General features: G+C 60.4%; 1 protein-coding gene across 1 annotated transcript in view; it reads right to left on the bottom strand.

Annotated features, from left to right (window-relative positions):
- Positions 1-4,359: 4,359 nt before the first annotated feature.
- HMCN2 (hemicentin 2) overlaps positions 4,360-12,411 on the bottom strand; it is a gene marked incomplete at its 5' end in the record, with an annotated part of 149,849 nt that continues 141,797 nt past the window's right edge. The window contains 9 exons of the mRNA XM_040481195.1: positions 4,360-5,206; positions 6,195-6,321; positions 7,164-7,283; positions 7,955-8,275; positions 8,795-8,923; positions 9,719-9,853; positions 10,565-10,687; positions 10,820-10,882; positions 12,076-12,313. Coding sequence (XP_040337129.1) covers positions 4,861-5,206; positions 6,195-6,321; positions 7,164-7,283; positions 7,955-8,275; positions 8,795-8,923; positions 9,719-9,853; positions 10,565-10,687; positions 10,820-10,882; positions 12,076-12,313 — 1,602 coding nt within the window. The remainder of the gene's footprint in view (positions 5,207-6,194; positions 6,322-7,163; positions 7,284-7,954; positions 8,276-8,794; positions 8,924-9,718; positions 9,854-10,564; positions 10,688-10,819; positions 10,883-12,075; positions 12,314-12,411) is intronic.

Genomic DNA, 12,411 nt, shown 5'->3' with positions numbered 1-12,411 from the left:
TATGCATCTTGGTTCAGACGTCTGAGCAATGTTTTGTAGGTTTTAATGTACAGTTCTTGCTTATCTTTCATTAAACTTCTTCATATTTTAAGTATTTTAAATTTTTGGATACTATTGTACATGATTTAAATTTCATTTTCTAGTTGTTTGTTGCTAGTATATAGAAATACGGCTGGTTTTTGTATATTTGCCTTATATTCAGCCACCTTGCTGACGTCACTGACTAATCCTAGTAGATATTTGGGGTTTTTTTATTAAAAAATTTTTTTAATGTTTATTTATTTTTGACAGAGAGAGAGAGAGAGAGAGAGAGACAGAGCATGAGCAGGGGAGGGGCAGAGAGAGAGAGGGAGACACAGAATACAAAGCAGGTTCCAGGCTCTGAGCTGTCAGCACAGAGCCCGATGTGGGGCTCCAACTCGTGAACCCACCAGATCATGACCTGAGCCGAAGTCAGACGCTTAACCGACTGAGCCACTCATGCATCCCTGACTTTTATTTTAATGTTATTTATTTTTGAGAGACAGAGAGAGAGAGACAGAGTGTGAGTGGGGGAGGGGCAGAGAGAGAGGGAGACAGAATCCGAAGCAGGCTCCGGGCTCTGAGCTGTCAGCACAGAGCCCGATGCGGGGCTCTAACCCATAGACTGCAAAATCACGACCTGAGTTGAAGTCGGACACTCAACCGACTGAGCCACCCGGGCACCCCAATCCTAGTAGATATTTGTAAATACCTTAGAATTTTCTATGTAGACAATAATGTCCACTGTGAATGGAGACAATCTTGCTTTTCCCTGTATTATCTCTGTGCTTTTTCTTCTTGCCTTATTGCAATGGTGAGGACCCCCAGTATAAGATTGAATAAAAATGGTGAAGGTCAATATCCTTGTGTTGTTCATATTCTTGGGGAAGGCATTCATTCGGTCTTCCACTATGATGTTAGTGTAGGGTTTCTTTTTTAAGTTTATTTATTTATTTATTTTGAGAGACAGAGCATGAGTCGGTGAGGGGCAGAGAGAGAGAGAGAGAGAATCCTGAGCAGAGAATCCTCCCTACCCCACCCCCTACCCCACCATGTGGGGCCAATTAACCAACTAAGCCACCCAGGTGCCCCAAACTGTAGATTTTCCATAGTCACTTTTCATCAGGTGAAGAAGGTCACTTTTACTCTTAGTTTGTTGAGAGTTTTTATCATGAGTATGGGCTGAATTTTGTCAAGTGCTTTTTCTGCATTTATTGAGATGATCATATGATTTTCTCTTTATTCTATGAACATGGTAAGTTACATTGATTGATTTTCAAGCGTTGAACCAACTCTTGCATTCCTGGAATGATCATATCTCAGTAAAGTTGATTTTTAAGTTTTTACAGGAGAAAAAAGGAGATGGGGGGGCTTAGGGTTCAAAGAGACATAAAGGATGTACTTAATCACAATATGTAGACCTCCTTTGAATCCTGACTTTTTTAAGCCTAAACATTTAAAAAAAAAAAAAAGCATAAAAGAAACACCCTTTTTGTGACCATTTGGAAACGTGAATGAACACTGACAGGATTGTTGAATTTTCAATTTGATGTGATGATATTGTAGATAAGCGTTTTTAAAAGAATTTTTAAATTTTTTTTCAATTTTTGAGAGAGAGGGAGAGAGAGAAACAGAGCATGAGTGGGGGAGAGGCAGAGAGAGAGGGAGACACAGAATCCGAAGCAGGCTCCAGGTTCTAAGCTGTCAGCGCAGAGCCCAACACGGGGCTCGAACCCACGAACCGTGAGATCATGACCTGAGCCGAAGTCGGACGCTTAACCGACCGAGCCACCCAGGCGCCCCCGGGGTGGCTTTTCTAAGGGTCGGCTCTATTGCGGCCACTTGTCTGAACGTAGATGCAGCCTGTTCATCTCACCAAGGAGCAGACCCCTCTTGTCCTCCGTGTCTCCCCTGCCACTCGAGGGCTCGCGCCTGTGAGTCACACAGGGGCCTGGGAATGTGGAGACCGCAGACACTTCACCGCACAACCATCCCATGCTTGGCACTGGATACCATTCTGCTGCTGCCCAGGCCTGGGCACTGGCTCCAGGAACAAGAGTGTCCTCTAGGCCAGACCCCCAGGTTGCCAGTCCCTGCCCAGAGGGAACACAGAGTCCATTTGTTTGTTGGGTTCTTGGAAAAACCGGCATCAGGGAGTTTAATGAGTGACCTACAGGGCTGTTTATCACCATTGATGGATCGGGACAGCCTCCGCCCGGAGGTCAGGTGGTGCTGGGGGCTGGGGTGGCTGGATGGGGCCCTGGCCAATAACGGGAGCTGGTCGGCAGCTAGAAAAGCAGAAGTGGAAAAGGCTCCCTTGGGGCTGGCTCCTCCTCTGCTCCTGGATCTGCTCCCTGTGGATCTGGGCAGGGGTGGGTGGGGCAGGGGAGCACAAGCCTGAGAGTTCACGGCCCGGATTCGAGGCCAGGTCTGCTACTGGCTCACTGCCAGACTTTGAGCAATCAGCCCTTTCCACCAGCTCAAATGGCCATTTGGAAGGTGGGGGAGGCAGGACTGAATGGACACTCCCCTCGTGGCTCCTCAGGTCTTGAACTGTCTTGAATTGTCGCGGTCCCTCCTCTTCATCCTGTCCTTGGCCCTCCTTCACCTCCCATCCTCCTTTCTTGGGGAGTGGAGACAGGGGGCCTGCAGGCTAACGCCCCCCGGGCTCTGGAGTCAGAGAGCCTGAGTTGAGTTCTTCTTCCCTGCAGGCTGTGTGAGCTTGGGCTAGCGGCTTGCCTTCTCTGAGCCCCCATTCCTTCATCTTTGAAATGGGCATACTCTTTCTTGCCTCTGGGTCTCCTGGGAGAAGGAAAACTCGGGCCCACAAGGCACTGGGCATGCCAACAGATGGTCTGCAAACATGAAGGGCCAGGGGGAGACTGGGAAGCAGCAGACAGGAGGCAGCAGGGGTGAAAGAGGAGGCCGCACCTCCCCTCCCCGCGGGTCTCACCTCTGCAGCGCCTCACCCTGGGGCTGACCTTTTCACGGGCTCCATAAAAAATTAACAGCCCAGCAAACGGCAGGGCGCAGGTTGTGACCTCTGGCCCCTAGGGTTGCACAAAGAGGGGCGTTTCTCCCAAGGGAGGTCCTCACAGGTGGGCGCCGGACAAATGGGTGTGGGGGGGGGGGCTTGCCGGACCCCGCCCCCTCGAGTTTCTCCTTCATCGTTAGTGACTTCCGTGGCTTAAATCCGGGGTGGCGGACGACAGCCCCCCCGCAAGTTTTTGTGAAGCCTGCAAGCTCAGAATGGATTTTGCACTCGCAAATGGTTGGGGGAAAAAAAAATCAAACGAGTATTTCGTGACATGTGAAAATTGTATGAACGTCCAACGTCAGTGTCCAGTCATAGTTTATTGGGACACAGCCACGCCCATTCATTCGTGTGCTGTGTGGCTCCTCGAGCGCTGCCGCGGGGAGGGGAGTGATTTCAACAGAGCCGAGGTTCGCCAAGCCCAGAGCTTTCCTTTATCTGGCCCTTCACGGCAAAAGTTCGCAGACCCCTGGCTTAAAGGAGAACAAAATAGCTTTGAGGAGGAAATGCCCCGGGGAGGTTCAGGTGGGGCCGTCCGGTGGAGATCCGGAGGGCCAGTCGAACCATGAACCAGTCGCCTATCCAGCTAGTGGCTGCGTCACACCCCCTCCCGGAGCCTCCTTTTGTCCATCTGTAAAATGGACACAGCCGTTTCCCCGTTTCATGCAGCACTGCTGGAAGTCTCTGCTTACAGAATCTGGTTGTCATTCACCCGTTAGTGAGAAATAACTCAAGACAGCTTTTTTTCCTCCCTGCCCGGCTGAGAGAATGAGGAGGCAAAGGGGGAGGTGACGGTGTCACCCTGAGCAAGGGGAACGGGGAGGAAGGGCCTCTCCTCCTCAAAACCACGTGAGATAGAGCCTCTTTCTGCCAGAGGTTGTGGCCAAGGGCGGCGGCCACAGGGTGGTGGCTGAAGCAGGGTCGGGGTGTGGCCGGAGAAGCAGCTCCCTGCGCTTCTGCAGAGTCCCTGGTGACTCAGACCCTCGCCAGCACCCTGGAGACGTGCCCTTAGGTACAGAGATGATCTAATCCTGTCTCTTCCCAGCATTCCGTCAAAGCCAAAGTCCCTGCGATGGCCTAGAGGCCCCAGGGATCTGGCCCCACATGCTTACCTTTCAGGTAGCATCTCCCTCTTCCTCCCCCCAACCCGCGGAGACTCCAGCCTCCCCCACCTTCTCCCGGGACCTCCACCAGGGAGCACCTTCCTGCCCGAGGCCCAGGGCTGCTGGACCAGAAGGGTGGTGGCCTCCCTTCCAGCCAAAGCCCCTCCTGACCAGAGCAAAATAACTGGACGGAGATGAAGCTGGTTAAAAGGAAATGTTTTTATGTTATACGTACACACACGGGGCTCAGGATGACACAGTTCTGTGGGCAGAGGATAGCCGCTGTCACCCTTTAGGGGTCTGTCCCTCCCCTGGGGCCTCCTGGTGTGCTGTGTCCCAGCCCAGGTCTCCCTGGAGTTTGGGGCAAGCCTGGAGGCGCCCCCGTCAGACAAGCAGGCTTCACCACCCAAGGACAGCCTTACACTCTTGAGTGTCCAGCTCCACCTCTGCGGGGGGTGGGGGGAGATCGGGTCCTTGACGTCCTGGGGTCAAGGTTGCACAGGGTCGTGTTTGCTGAAGGGCTCAATGACGCACAAGGTGGGGGGGGGGGAACGCTTCTTGCCACAGCAGGGGGTGAGGACAAGAGCCCCCCGGGCGGGCGGGCTGGCGGTGGCGGTGGGGGCCGGCCTGGCTCCTCCCTGGTCCCCCTCCCCATCCCTGGAGGTCACTGGCCCCCAAAGCGGCGGCCAGTGACCACGCCCCTCAGTAGGGATAGGGGGACACGGCGATGAGCAGGACGAAGACGCTCTGGTGGCGCGGCGCCGCGGCGCGCACGGTGAGCCGGTAGAGGCCGGCGCGGGTGAGCGCGCGGCGGGTGTAGACGGCGCCGTGGCCAGTGCGCAGCGGGCGCAGCGCGAAGGGACTGCGCGGGTCGGGCTCGAGCACGCTGAGCTCCGTGCGGTTGGCGGGGACGCCGGCCTCGGAGAAGGCGGCGAGGCGGGCCACGTCGTGGTGGGCGCGCACGCCCAGGGGCAGCGGCAGCAGCTTGTACTGCAGCGTGGAGGGGCCGCCCGCGCTGCAGTCCTGCGAGCAGCGTCGGAAACACGTCCTGCGGGCGGGACAGACGGATCGACTCCGGGTGCCGTCACAGCGTGGTCTGCAAACCGGACCTCGGCCCCAGGCCGCGCGGTTCTCCCGTGCGCCGCCTGGCCCCTTGCCCCCCCCCCAGTGGCTTCTCTACAGGCACCATTAGCCCACTTGGGAGACTCCGCAGACTGAGGCCCAAAGAAGCCTTCCCATCGGAGCGGGTCCCATAACCCCACAGAACTTTCCAGACCCACGCTCCAGGGCTCGCCGGTGGGCGCAGGGCGGCAATAAAGTTTGGGGGCCTCCAGGCCTGCCTGCAGCCCCGGAACCGAGTCATCTGCTCTGGATTTGCAAGGGGGCAGGGGTGGTGGGGCTCAAAGATGCTTGCTTAGCCTTGCCAAGGGCATCGGTGTCCCCACCCCCAGCCTGGTCTTCTCGAGGGGTAGAATCGCCAGGGCAAAGTCACCTTCCCTAACTGCTGCGGCTACAGCTTGTGTCCAAGATCCCCGAGTCCGCGCATCTTTCCAAGCGTCTGTGGCCGGTGGGAGTGGGGTGAAGGAGATGTGTTTCGTGTTCGTGCGCCAGTGTGTGTCTGCGTCCTGGGGTTTTGGGGGGGTTTTCTGGGTGGCATTTATATGTGTGTGTGTGTGTGTGTCCATGTCTAGGGTTTTATGTATATAGTCATGTATTCCCCTACATCTCACGTGTTCATCTCCAATTCTGTGTGGCCTCTGGCCTATCCCCGCCCCCCAGGATTCTGCTCCCACTGCAGTGTCACCGCGGTAAATGCTAGCGTTCGGGTCACCTTGCCACCCGTGTGGCTGTGGGGAGGTACACTGCCCTGTGGGCATAGTCGCCTCACTCGGGAGTCCTGGCAGGGGTGACCCCACTGGCCCCTGCCTGAGACATGGCCTTTCTGGGGGAAGGGTCCGGCCGCCCAGGAGCCAGAATGTAAGCCCCCAGCTCCTGGCAGTGTGCCCCAGTTCACCCCCAGCCGTCTCAGCCCTTACCCTGGGCTGGAGCCCTGCCGGTAGGTGGCCGGACATGGCGTGTCCACGCACTGGTAGCTGCCGCGGGTGTTAAAGCACATCTGGCTGGGCCCACACTCAACGTCGTTCTCCTCACACTCATTGATGTCTGGGTGGGGGAGGTTGGCACAGAAGTGGGGAGTGAAACAGTGGAGTAAAGTGGAAGGGACCAGGGCAGGAGCCAGGGCAGGGCATGGGAGTGGGGGCGGGGGGAAGGGAGGTGCTAAAGAGAAAAATGCCTTTGGGGGACCAGGGAGGTAGGCAGCCCCTCTCCCCTTGAACCCAGCCACCTTGACCTATGATAGCCCAACCGGCAGGTCCCGAGCACCTCCCCACCTCCCTAGGGGGGCACCCTGGGGACCTCCTGAGCCCAGAGCTGGGTTGCACAGCCTGGGAGAGATGACGGCTGCCCTTGGACCCCGAGTGAAGACTGCCCGTGACCCCTGTCTGCCCCAGTGGAAGCCCCACCCTCCTCAGAGGACATTCACAGACCCTCGTGGCAGAAAGTGAGGGATGGACACGGGCAAGGTAGGCTGGAGGCAGATTCCCACTCTACAGGGGTGGGGAGGAGGAGCGGGGGACGCGGCGGCATGGCTGGCTCTCACCCCCGGAGCACATCAAGGAGAGTGCTCCGCTGCTCCCACCAGCAGCTGGCTCTGGGCCCGCCCTCCACGTGTCTCATCCGGCCATCTAAGGGAGCGTGTCAGCCCCATTTCACCAGGAGGCTGAGGCTCAGAGAGGGGAAGTGAGTTGTCCAGGGACACACAGCGGGGCTGCGACGGACGCCCCCAGGGCTGCTCTCAGCCTGCCCATGCCCCCCATCTCTTGGTTCCGGCTTGCCTAGCTGTGGGCCCCTGGGGTGCTCTGAGCTCGGCTCCCTGCCCCACCCTCACATGAGAAGCCCTGTCCTGGTCCCTCCCGCACTGGGAGGGGGGGAGGGCCACGGCTCACCCTGGCAGTTTTTCCCGCTGGGGAGGAGGCGGTAACCCTTGGGGCAGAGGCACCGGTAGCTGCCCTCGGTGTTTCGGCAGGCGTGCTGGCAAAGGTTCCTCACCCGGCACTCGTCCAGGTCTGGCCCAGGCACAGGGGTGGGGGGGGGGGGATGGGGCCAGAGACACGCACTGAGTCACAGACGCCCAGGGCGCCAGGCTAAGGGGATGTCCCTGGCCGCGGCGGCGGCCCACGCCTTCTCTCCGGCCTGCCCACCCCACGTCCGCAGGGCCTGGCAGGGAGACGCTGCCCAGACCCCTCTGCCCAGGCAGGAATGCTGAAGCACGTCTGCCCTCAACACTGTCTCCCCTTTGCTTCTGCAGCCCAGCGCCAGCCTCCGCGGGGGGGATTTGGGGGGGGGGGGTGTCCCTAGCCTCCCCCCCCACCCCCCTACCCACCAGTCTCTGTTCAGGGTCTCAGATCAACTTGGAACGCTCCTGCAAATCTCCCTCCCTGACTGCTTCACCTCTACGCACCGAAAGCAGTGTTTCTCCAAAGTGGCTTCCCCGGGGGACAGACCCTCTCTCTGGGCCAAGAGTCCCTCCCCCCTCTTGGAAGCCCCTTGCCCATTAGTACAGCCAGGGCCTCCCGATGGCACGTAGCCACGAAAGTGACTGTCGGCACCTCCCACCCTGCTTGCCGTGAGCCCCGGGTTTCTGAACATGGGGTGTGGTGCCCATGCGCCCGGCCGGGGCGCCCGACACACTGGAGCGGGGCGTGTCCCCAGTGGGATGGCTGGGGCTTGGCCTTACCCGTGCAGACGCCATTCTGCCGGATGAAGCCAGGGGGGCACCAGGCCCGGCCCTTACTGCTCAGGGCTCCGGGGCCCGGCCGGAGGGAGACCCAGGCCTGGTAAGAGCCCCTGGGGTTAGGGGTACGGGGCCGCAGCCAGGGCACTAAGGGGCCCCGGTGGCTGACAGTGGTCACATTTTGTTCACTCTGCTCTAGGGGGGTGCAGGTCTTGCCGTCACGGAGGAGGGTCTGGCCCGGCGGGCACAGGCAGCGGTAACCACCCTGGAGGTTTTGGCACTGGTAGGCACAGGTCCCGGGCTGCTGCAGGCACTCATTGATATCTGGAAAGGAACAAGTCCAGGCAGGGAGCCAGGGGCGGCTCAGGGCTCGCCACAGCTCCCCCCACCTCATCCCTCCCGGTCTCCCGCCTTCCCCAGAATCCAGCCGCCTCCCCCACTGCCTCCAGGCCTGCCCGCAAGCCTTGCCTCTCCCGGACCGCCTCCTGCCTCTGCTGCGCAAAGAGGCCCCAGCCTCCCCCAGCTCTGAGCCTCATCCCAGACTCCCCCCTGTACTGCAGCATCCCGGTGAGGCCCATTCTCCCTGCTAAGCCTCTCTGAGACCCACCCCACTCCTCCCCACCCTCCTCCTCCACCTCCTCGCCCCGGGCTCCCCGGGAAGGTTCGGTGCCAGACAGCGGCAGAGCCCTGACCCGCATACGCGGTGGGCGCACGGGCAGTGTTAGCTGCTGTTTGGGCTACTCGCAAAACTCAACGACACCCTTGTCATAAACACCCGCTGCTTGCGGGGTCAGCCGGGGGGTGCTGACCAGGGCTCCAACCAGGGGGTGAGTGGCCCCATACCTAGGCAGGGCAGGCCGGGGCCCTGGAGCCGGTACCCTCTGGGGCAGCTACAGCGGTGCCCGCCTGGGGTGTTCTCACAGATCTGGTTGTAGTGACATTTGTCCGACCGCTCCAGACACTCGTCCACATCTGGGGAGGCAGGGGTGTGGACAGAGGTGGGGCCGAGCCTCTCCCCCTGCCCCCAACAGACACAGCATGCCTCTGCACATCTGGGCCTCATCCCTGCCCCCTTCTCCAACCTGAGTGCCACCAGGTAGAAGGCCCATGCCTGCAGCCACCTCTCCTCATCACACCCACTTTGGAGGGTAAGAAGGTTCCGGATCCAAAAGAAAGAAGGGGCTTTGGAGGCAGAGTCCCGGGTTTGGGCTGAGCTCTGTCATATCCCTTAGTCCTTGAGCAAGGAATTCTCCCTGTCCTGGCCTCAGTTTCCTCATCTGTGCAGAGGGTCAGGATGGGACCCCTTCACGGGGCCGTGGGGAGAAAACTGGATCACGTGCGTGAAGGGGGTAGGAGCCTGATTGGGGGAAAGAGCTCCAAGAACTGGTAAGAGAGGAGGCGGTGAGGGCAGAGGAGCCGCCTAGGCGGACAGGGCGCTCCCTGAGGCCACGGACATGGGGTGACCTCCTCTTCTGAGTTCCAGTTCCACCAGACTTTGTCCCTTCACTAGGTGGTCCTACCACTCAGAGGAGGAGCCTGTCTGAGGAGCTGTGACCGTGAGGGTCCTCAAATTGCCAGCGGCCAGGCCAGGCTAGGCCAGGCCAGGCCTCAGACCTCTTGAGTCCAGCTCAAGCTTTCTCCCCGGCCTCTCTGTTCCTTCTGCTTCCTCCGAAGGCCTAGAGTCCCCGTGGCACACAGCACCTCCTCCGCTGAACCCAGGCAACCACCGGAGCACGGACAGCCCCACCCATGTCACGCCCCTGTCACCTTCACAGCCGGCCCCGTGAGCAGCCACCCGGAAGCCAGGCCTGCAGTCGGGGAGGCAGTGGTAGGACCCGAAGAGGTTCACGCAGCGCTGTCCCTGCTGGCAAAGGTCGGCATCCCACGCGCACTCATCCACATCTGGCGGGGCGAACGGGGGCAGGGGGCTGTGTGAACGTGTGTCCCCCGGGCCCTCCTCACCACCCTGACCCTGGCCGACCTAACTGCACAGGCTTCATCCCCCGGCCCAGGAGCCCCTGGCAAGAAGGTCTGCACCTCTCCTGTTAGCTCTTTCCAGCATGTTGCCATAGGCCTTGGCCTGGGGCACCCGATAGGAGGTTGAGGACAGTGTCCCTCGGGCACCCAGCTCAAAGCCCAGTGGGGACTTGGCCATGCTAGGCCTCCCTGGTGGAAGCAGACGGGTGCAGAGGGGAGGGTCAGCATCTGGACAGCACCCTACGGTCAGATTTGTTGTCCAGAAGCTGTGTTAAGGGGACAGATGGGTGTCCACTGCGTTCCAACCCCAGCTGGCTGGAAGTGACTGCCATGTTAGGAAAGCGCCTGAGGCCGTGTCCGGGCTCGGCGGGCACGTATGCACGAGCACGCGGTGGGCACGTGTATGTCCTTGGGGCTCCCCAGCACCCCTAAGACTTGAGCCTCTCTGATCTGCAGCCCTCCTAGCAGGAAGTTCCCAGTGGAAACGGGGCATCGCCACCCCCAGGCTGGCATCTGTGCCATTGGGAACGGGCCAGGTCCTGAGGCGGGTGCCCCTGGCCAGGGTCCCGGCTGTGCAGCGCCCCCCACACGCCCAGGCCAACTCCCAGGAGAGCCTCTGCACCCGGGCCCACTCACCTCTGCAGTTCCTGTCATCACTGGCCAGGGCAAAGCCGGCTGGGCAGGAGCAGGAGAAGCGGCCAGGTGCGTTGTGGCAGGAGTGAGAACAGGGGCTGGGGCCGGCCGAACACTCGTCCCTGTCTGGGAAGAGGGGGGTGGGCGGGATCTGGTGGTCTGCACCCACAGGCCCTCCTGCCAGCCGGCCGGGACACATCATCCAACCCCGGCTGAGAGGCCTCCCTCGGCCATGCCAGGGGAGGGGAGGGCACTCACCCACACAAAACTCTCCCTGGGTGTCCAGCTCGAAGCCCTCTGGGCAGCCGACTTCATTCTCTTCTGCAAGGCGAAGGGGGTAGGTCCTAAGCACGCAAGGGCACCGTACCAAGGCGCCCCGGGACAGACAGCAGCCCCGGCCGAATGCGCCTCCCTCCTGCCAGCCTGGCCAGGCCAATGTCCCCTCGGCCCTGAGCCAGGCCCGTGCCCAGCCAGTGGGCGAGCCTGTTCCCAGCTCAGGCCTGGTGGAGGCGCTGGCTGTGGCTCGTGCCACACGAGCTGGCCGGACTGTAAACTGACAGACGCAGGGGAAATCATGAAGGAAAAGTAGGACACGGGATGCCCACCGGATGCCCATGCGTGCGAAAGTGCACTCTGAGAATCCAGAGGAGTGGGCGTGGCCCCCGGCTGTGCCCGGGGTGGGGGGTGTGCAGAATGGGCAAATGACAGCATCTGATGGGGGCAGCGAGCACACCGAGGGGTGGCGGCAGGCTGCGGTCTGGAGACAAAAAGACCAACTACCGAAATCAGTGTAAGGACAGCATGCTGGACAGAGCAATCGATCCCCGGGTGCCCGGCGAGGGTTCTAGAGAAAACCGCTATTCCTGATACCCTGCGAGGCAGGTGATGTTGTGCCCACTTTACAGGTGGGAACACTGAGGCTCAGAGAGGGCCAGGGCATCGCCCCCAAGGTCCCACAGCTGGGAGATGGTGTGGCTGGGTTTGAATGAGGGCCTGACTGACCCCAAAGCTACGCTCTTACCGCTGTCCCACGTTCAATGTTAAAAACAAGCGGGGACCTCAGATAATGGTAACAGATCTTTACCATCCATTGGTTGAGATTATATGGCATGTTCATGGGGGCCTCCAGGCGTTCCAACAGGGGCTCCCGGCTGCCTGCGGAGGGGGGAGCTCTGGTGCAGGCACCCTTGAGAAGGGGGGGCATATGGCTGGAGTCTTGGACGTCAGCGTGGGGGGTAGACCTGGACCTTCCCCGTGGGGCCTGGGAAAAGGCTCTGGGGGGTTTGAACAGGAGCGGCCGGAAGAGCTGTGTCCCCGCTGGGGGTGTGGATGGTTAGACAGGACCAGGGACAGGCTGGAGATGAGTGGACAAGGGGGTGAGCTGTCCCAGTCCCCAGTTTCCGGTCCGTGGTGAGAGGGTGCAGGAGGTGGGGTGTCACCTTGGCTTTCAGCCAGGTGCATCGGGGGCCCCCGGTGGGTGTCTGGGGAGTGGAGACGAAGGACGGGGGCCTCACCAGCCTGCAGGGCTGCGGTCAGCTGGAATTGCAGGGCCTCGGCCTTGGGGTCGAAGGCCGAGCTGATAGCCGAGGCCCGCAAGCGCTGCACCAGCTGGGGCTGGAGGCCCCGGGCCGCGTTGTACTGGATGCTGTGGTTACAGCGCAGGAACGTGGGAAGGCCGTCCTGCAGGAAGTGCTGCGTGGAGCCCACGAAGAGACGGCCGGGCCCCACCTGCACATACTGCTCCTCGAAGTCCTGGAGGAGGGGGGAGGAGGGGTGGAGGGGAAGGAGGGGAAGGGGTAGGGAGAAGGGTGGGGGAAGAGGGGAGAGGAGGCAGAGGAGGGGGAGGAGGG

The sequence above is a fragment of the Herpailurus yagouaroundi genome, unplaced genomic scaffold (genome assembly GCF_014898765.1).
Source record: "Herpailurus yagouaroundi ecotype Mexico unplaced genomic scaffold, PumYag 160, whole genome shotgun sequence".
NCBI lineage: Eukaryota > Metazoa > Chordata > Mammalia > Carnivora > Felidae > Herpailurus > Herpailurus yagouaroundi.
This window is presented reverse-complemented; position numbering and strand designations above follow the sequence as displayed.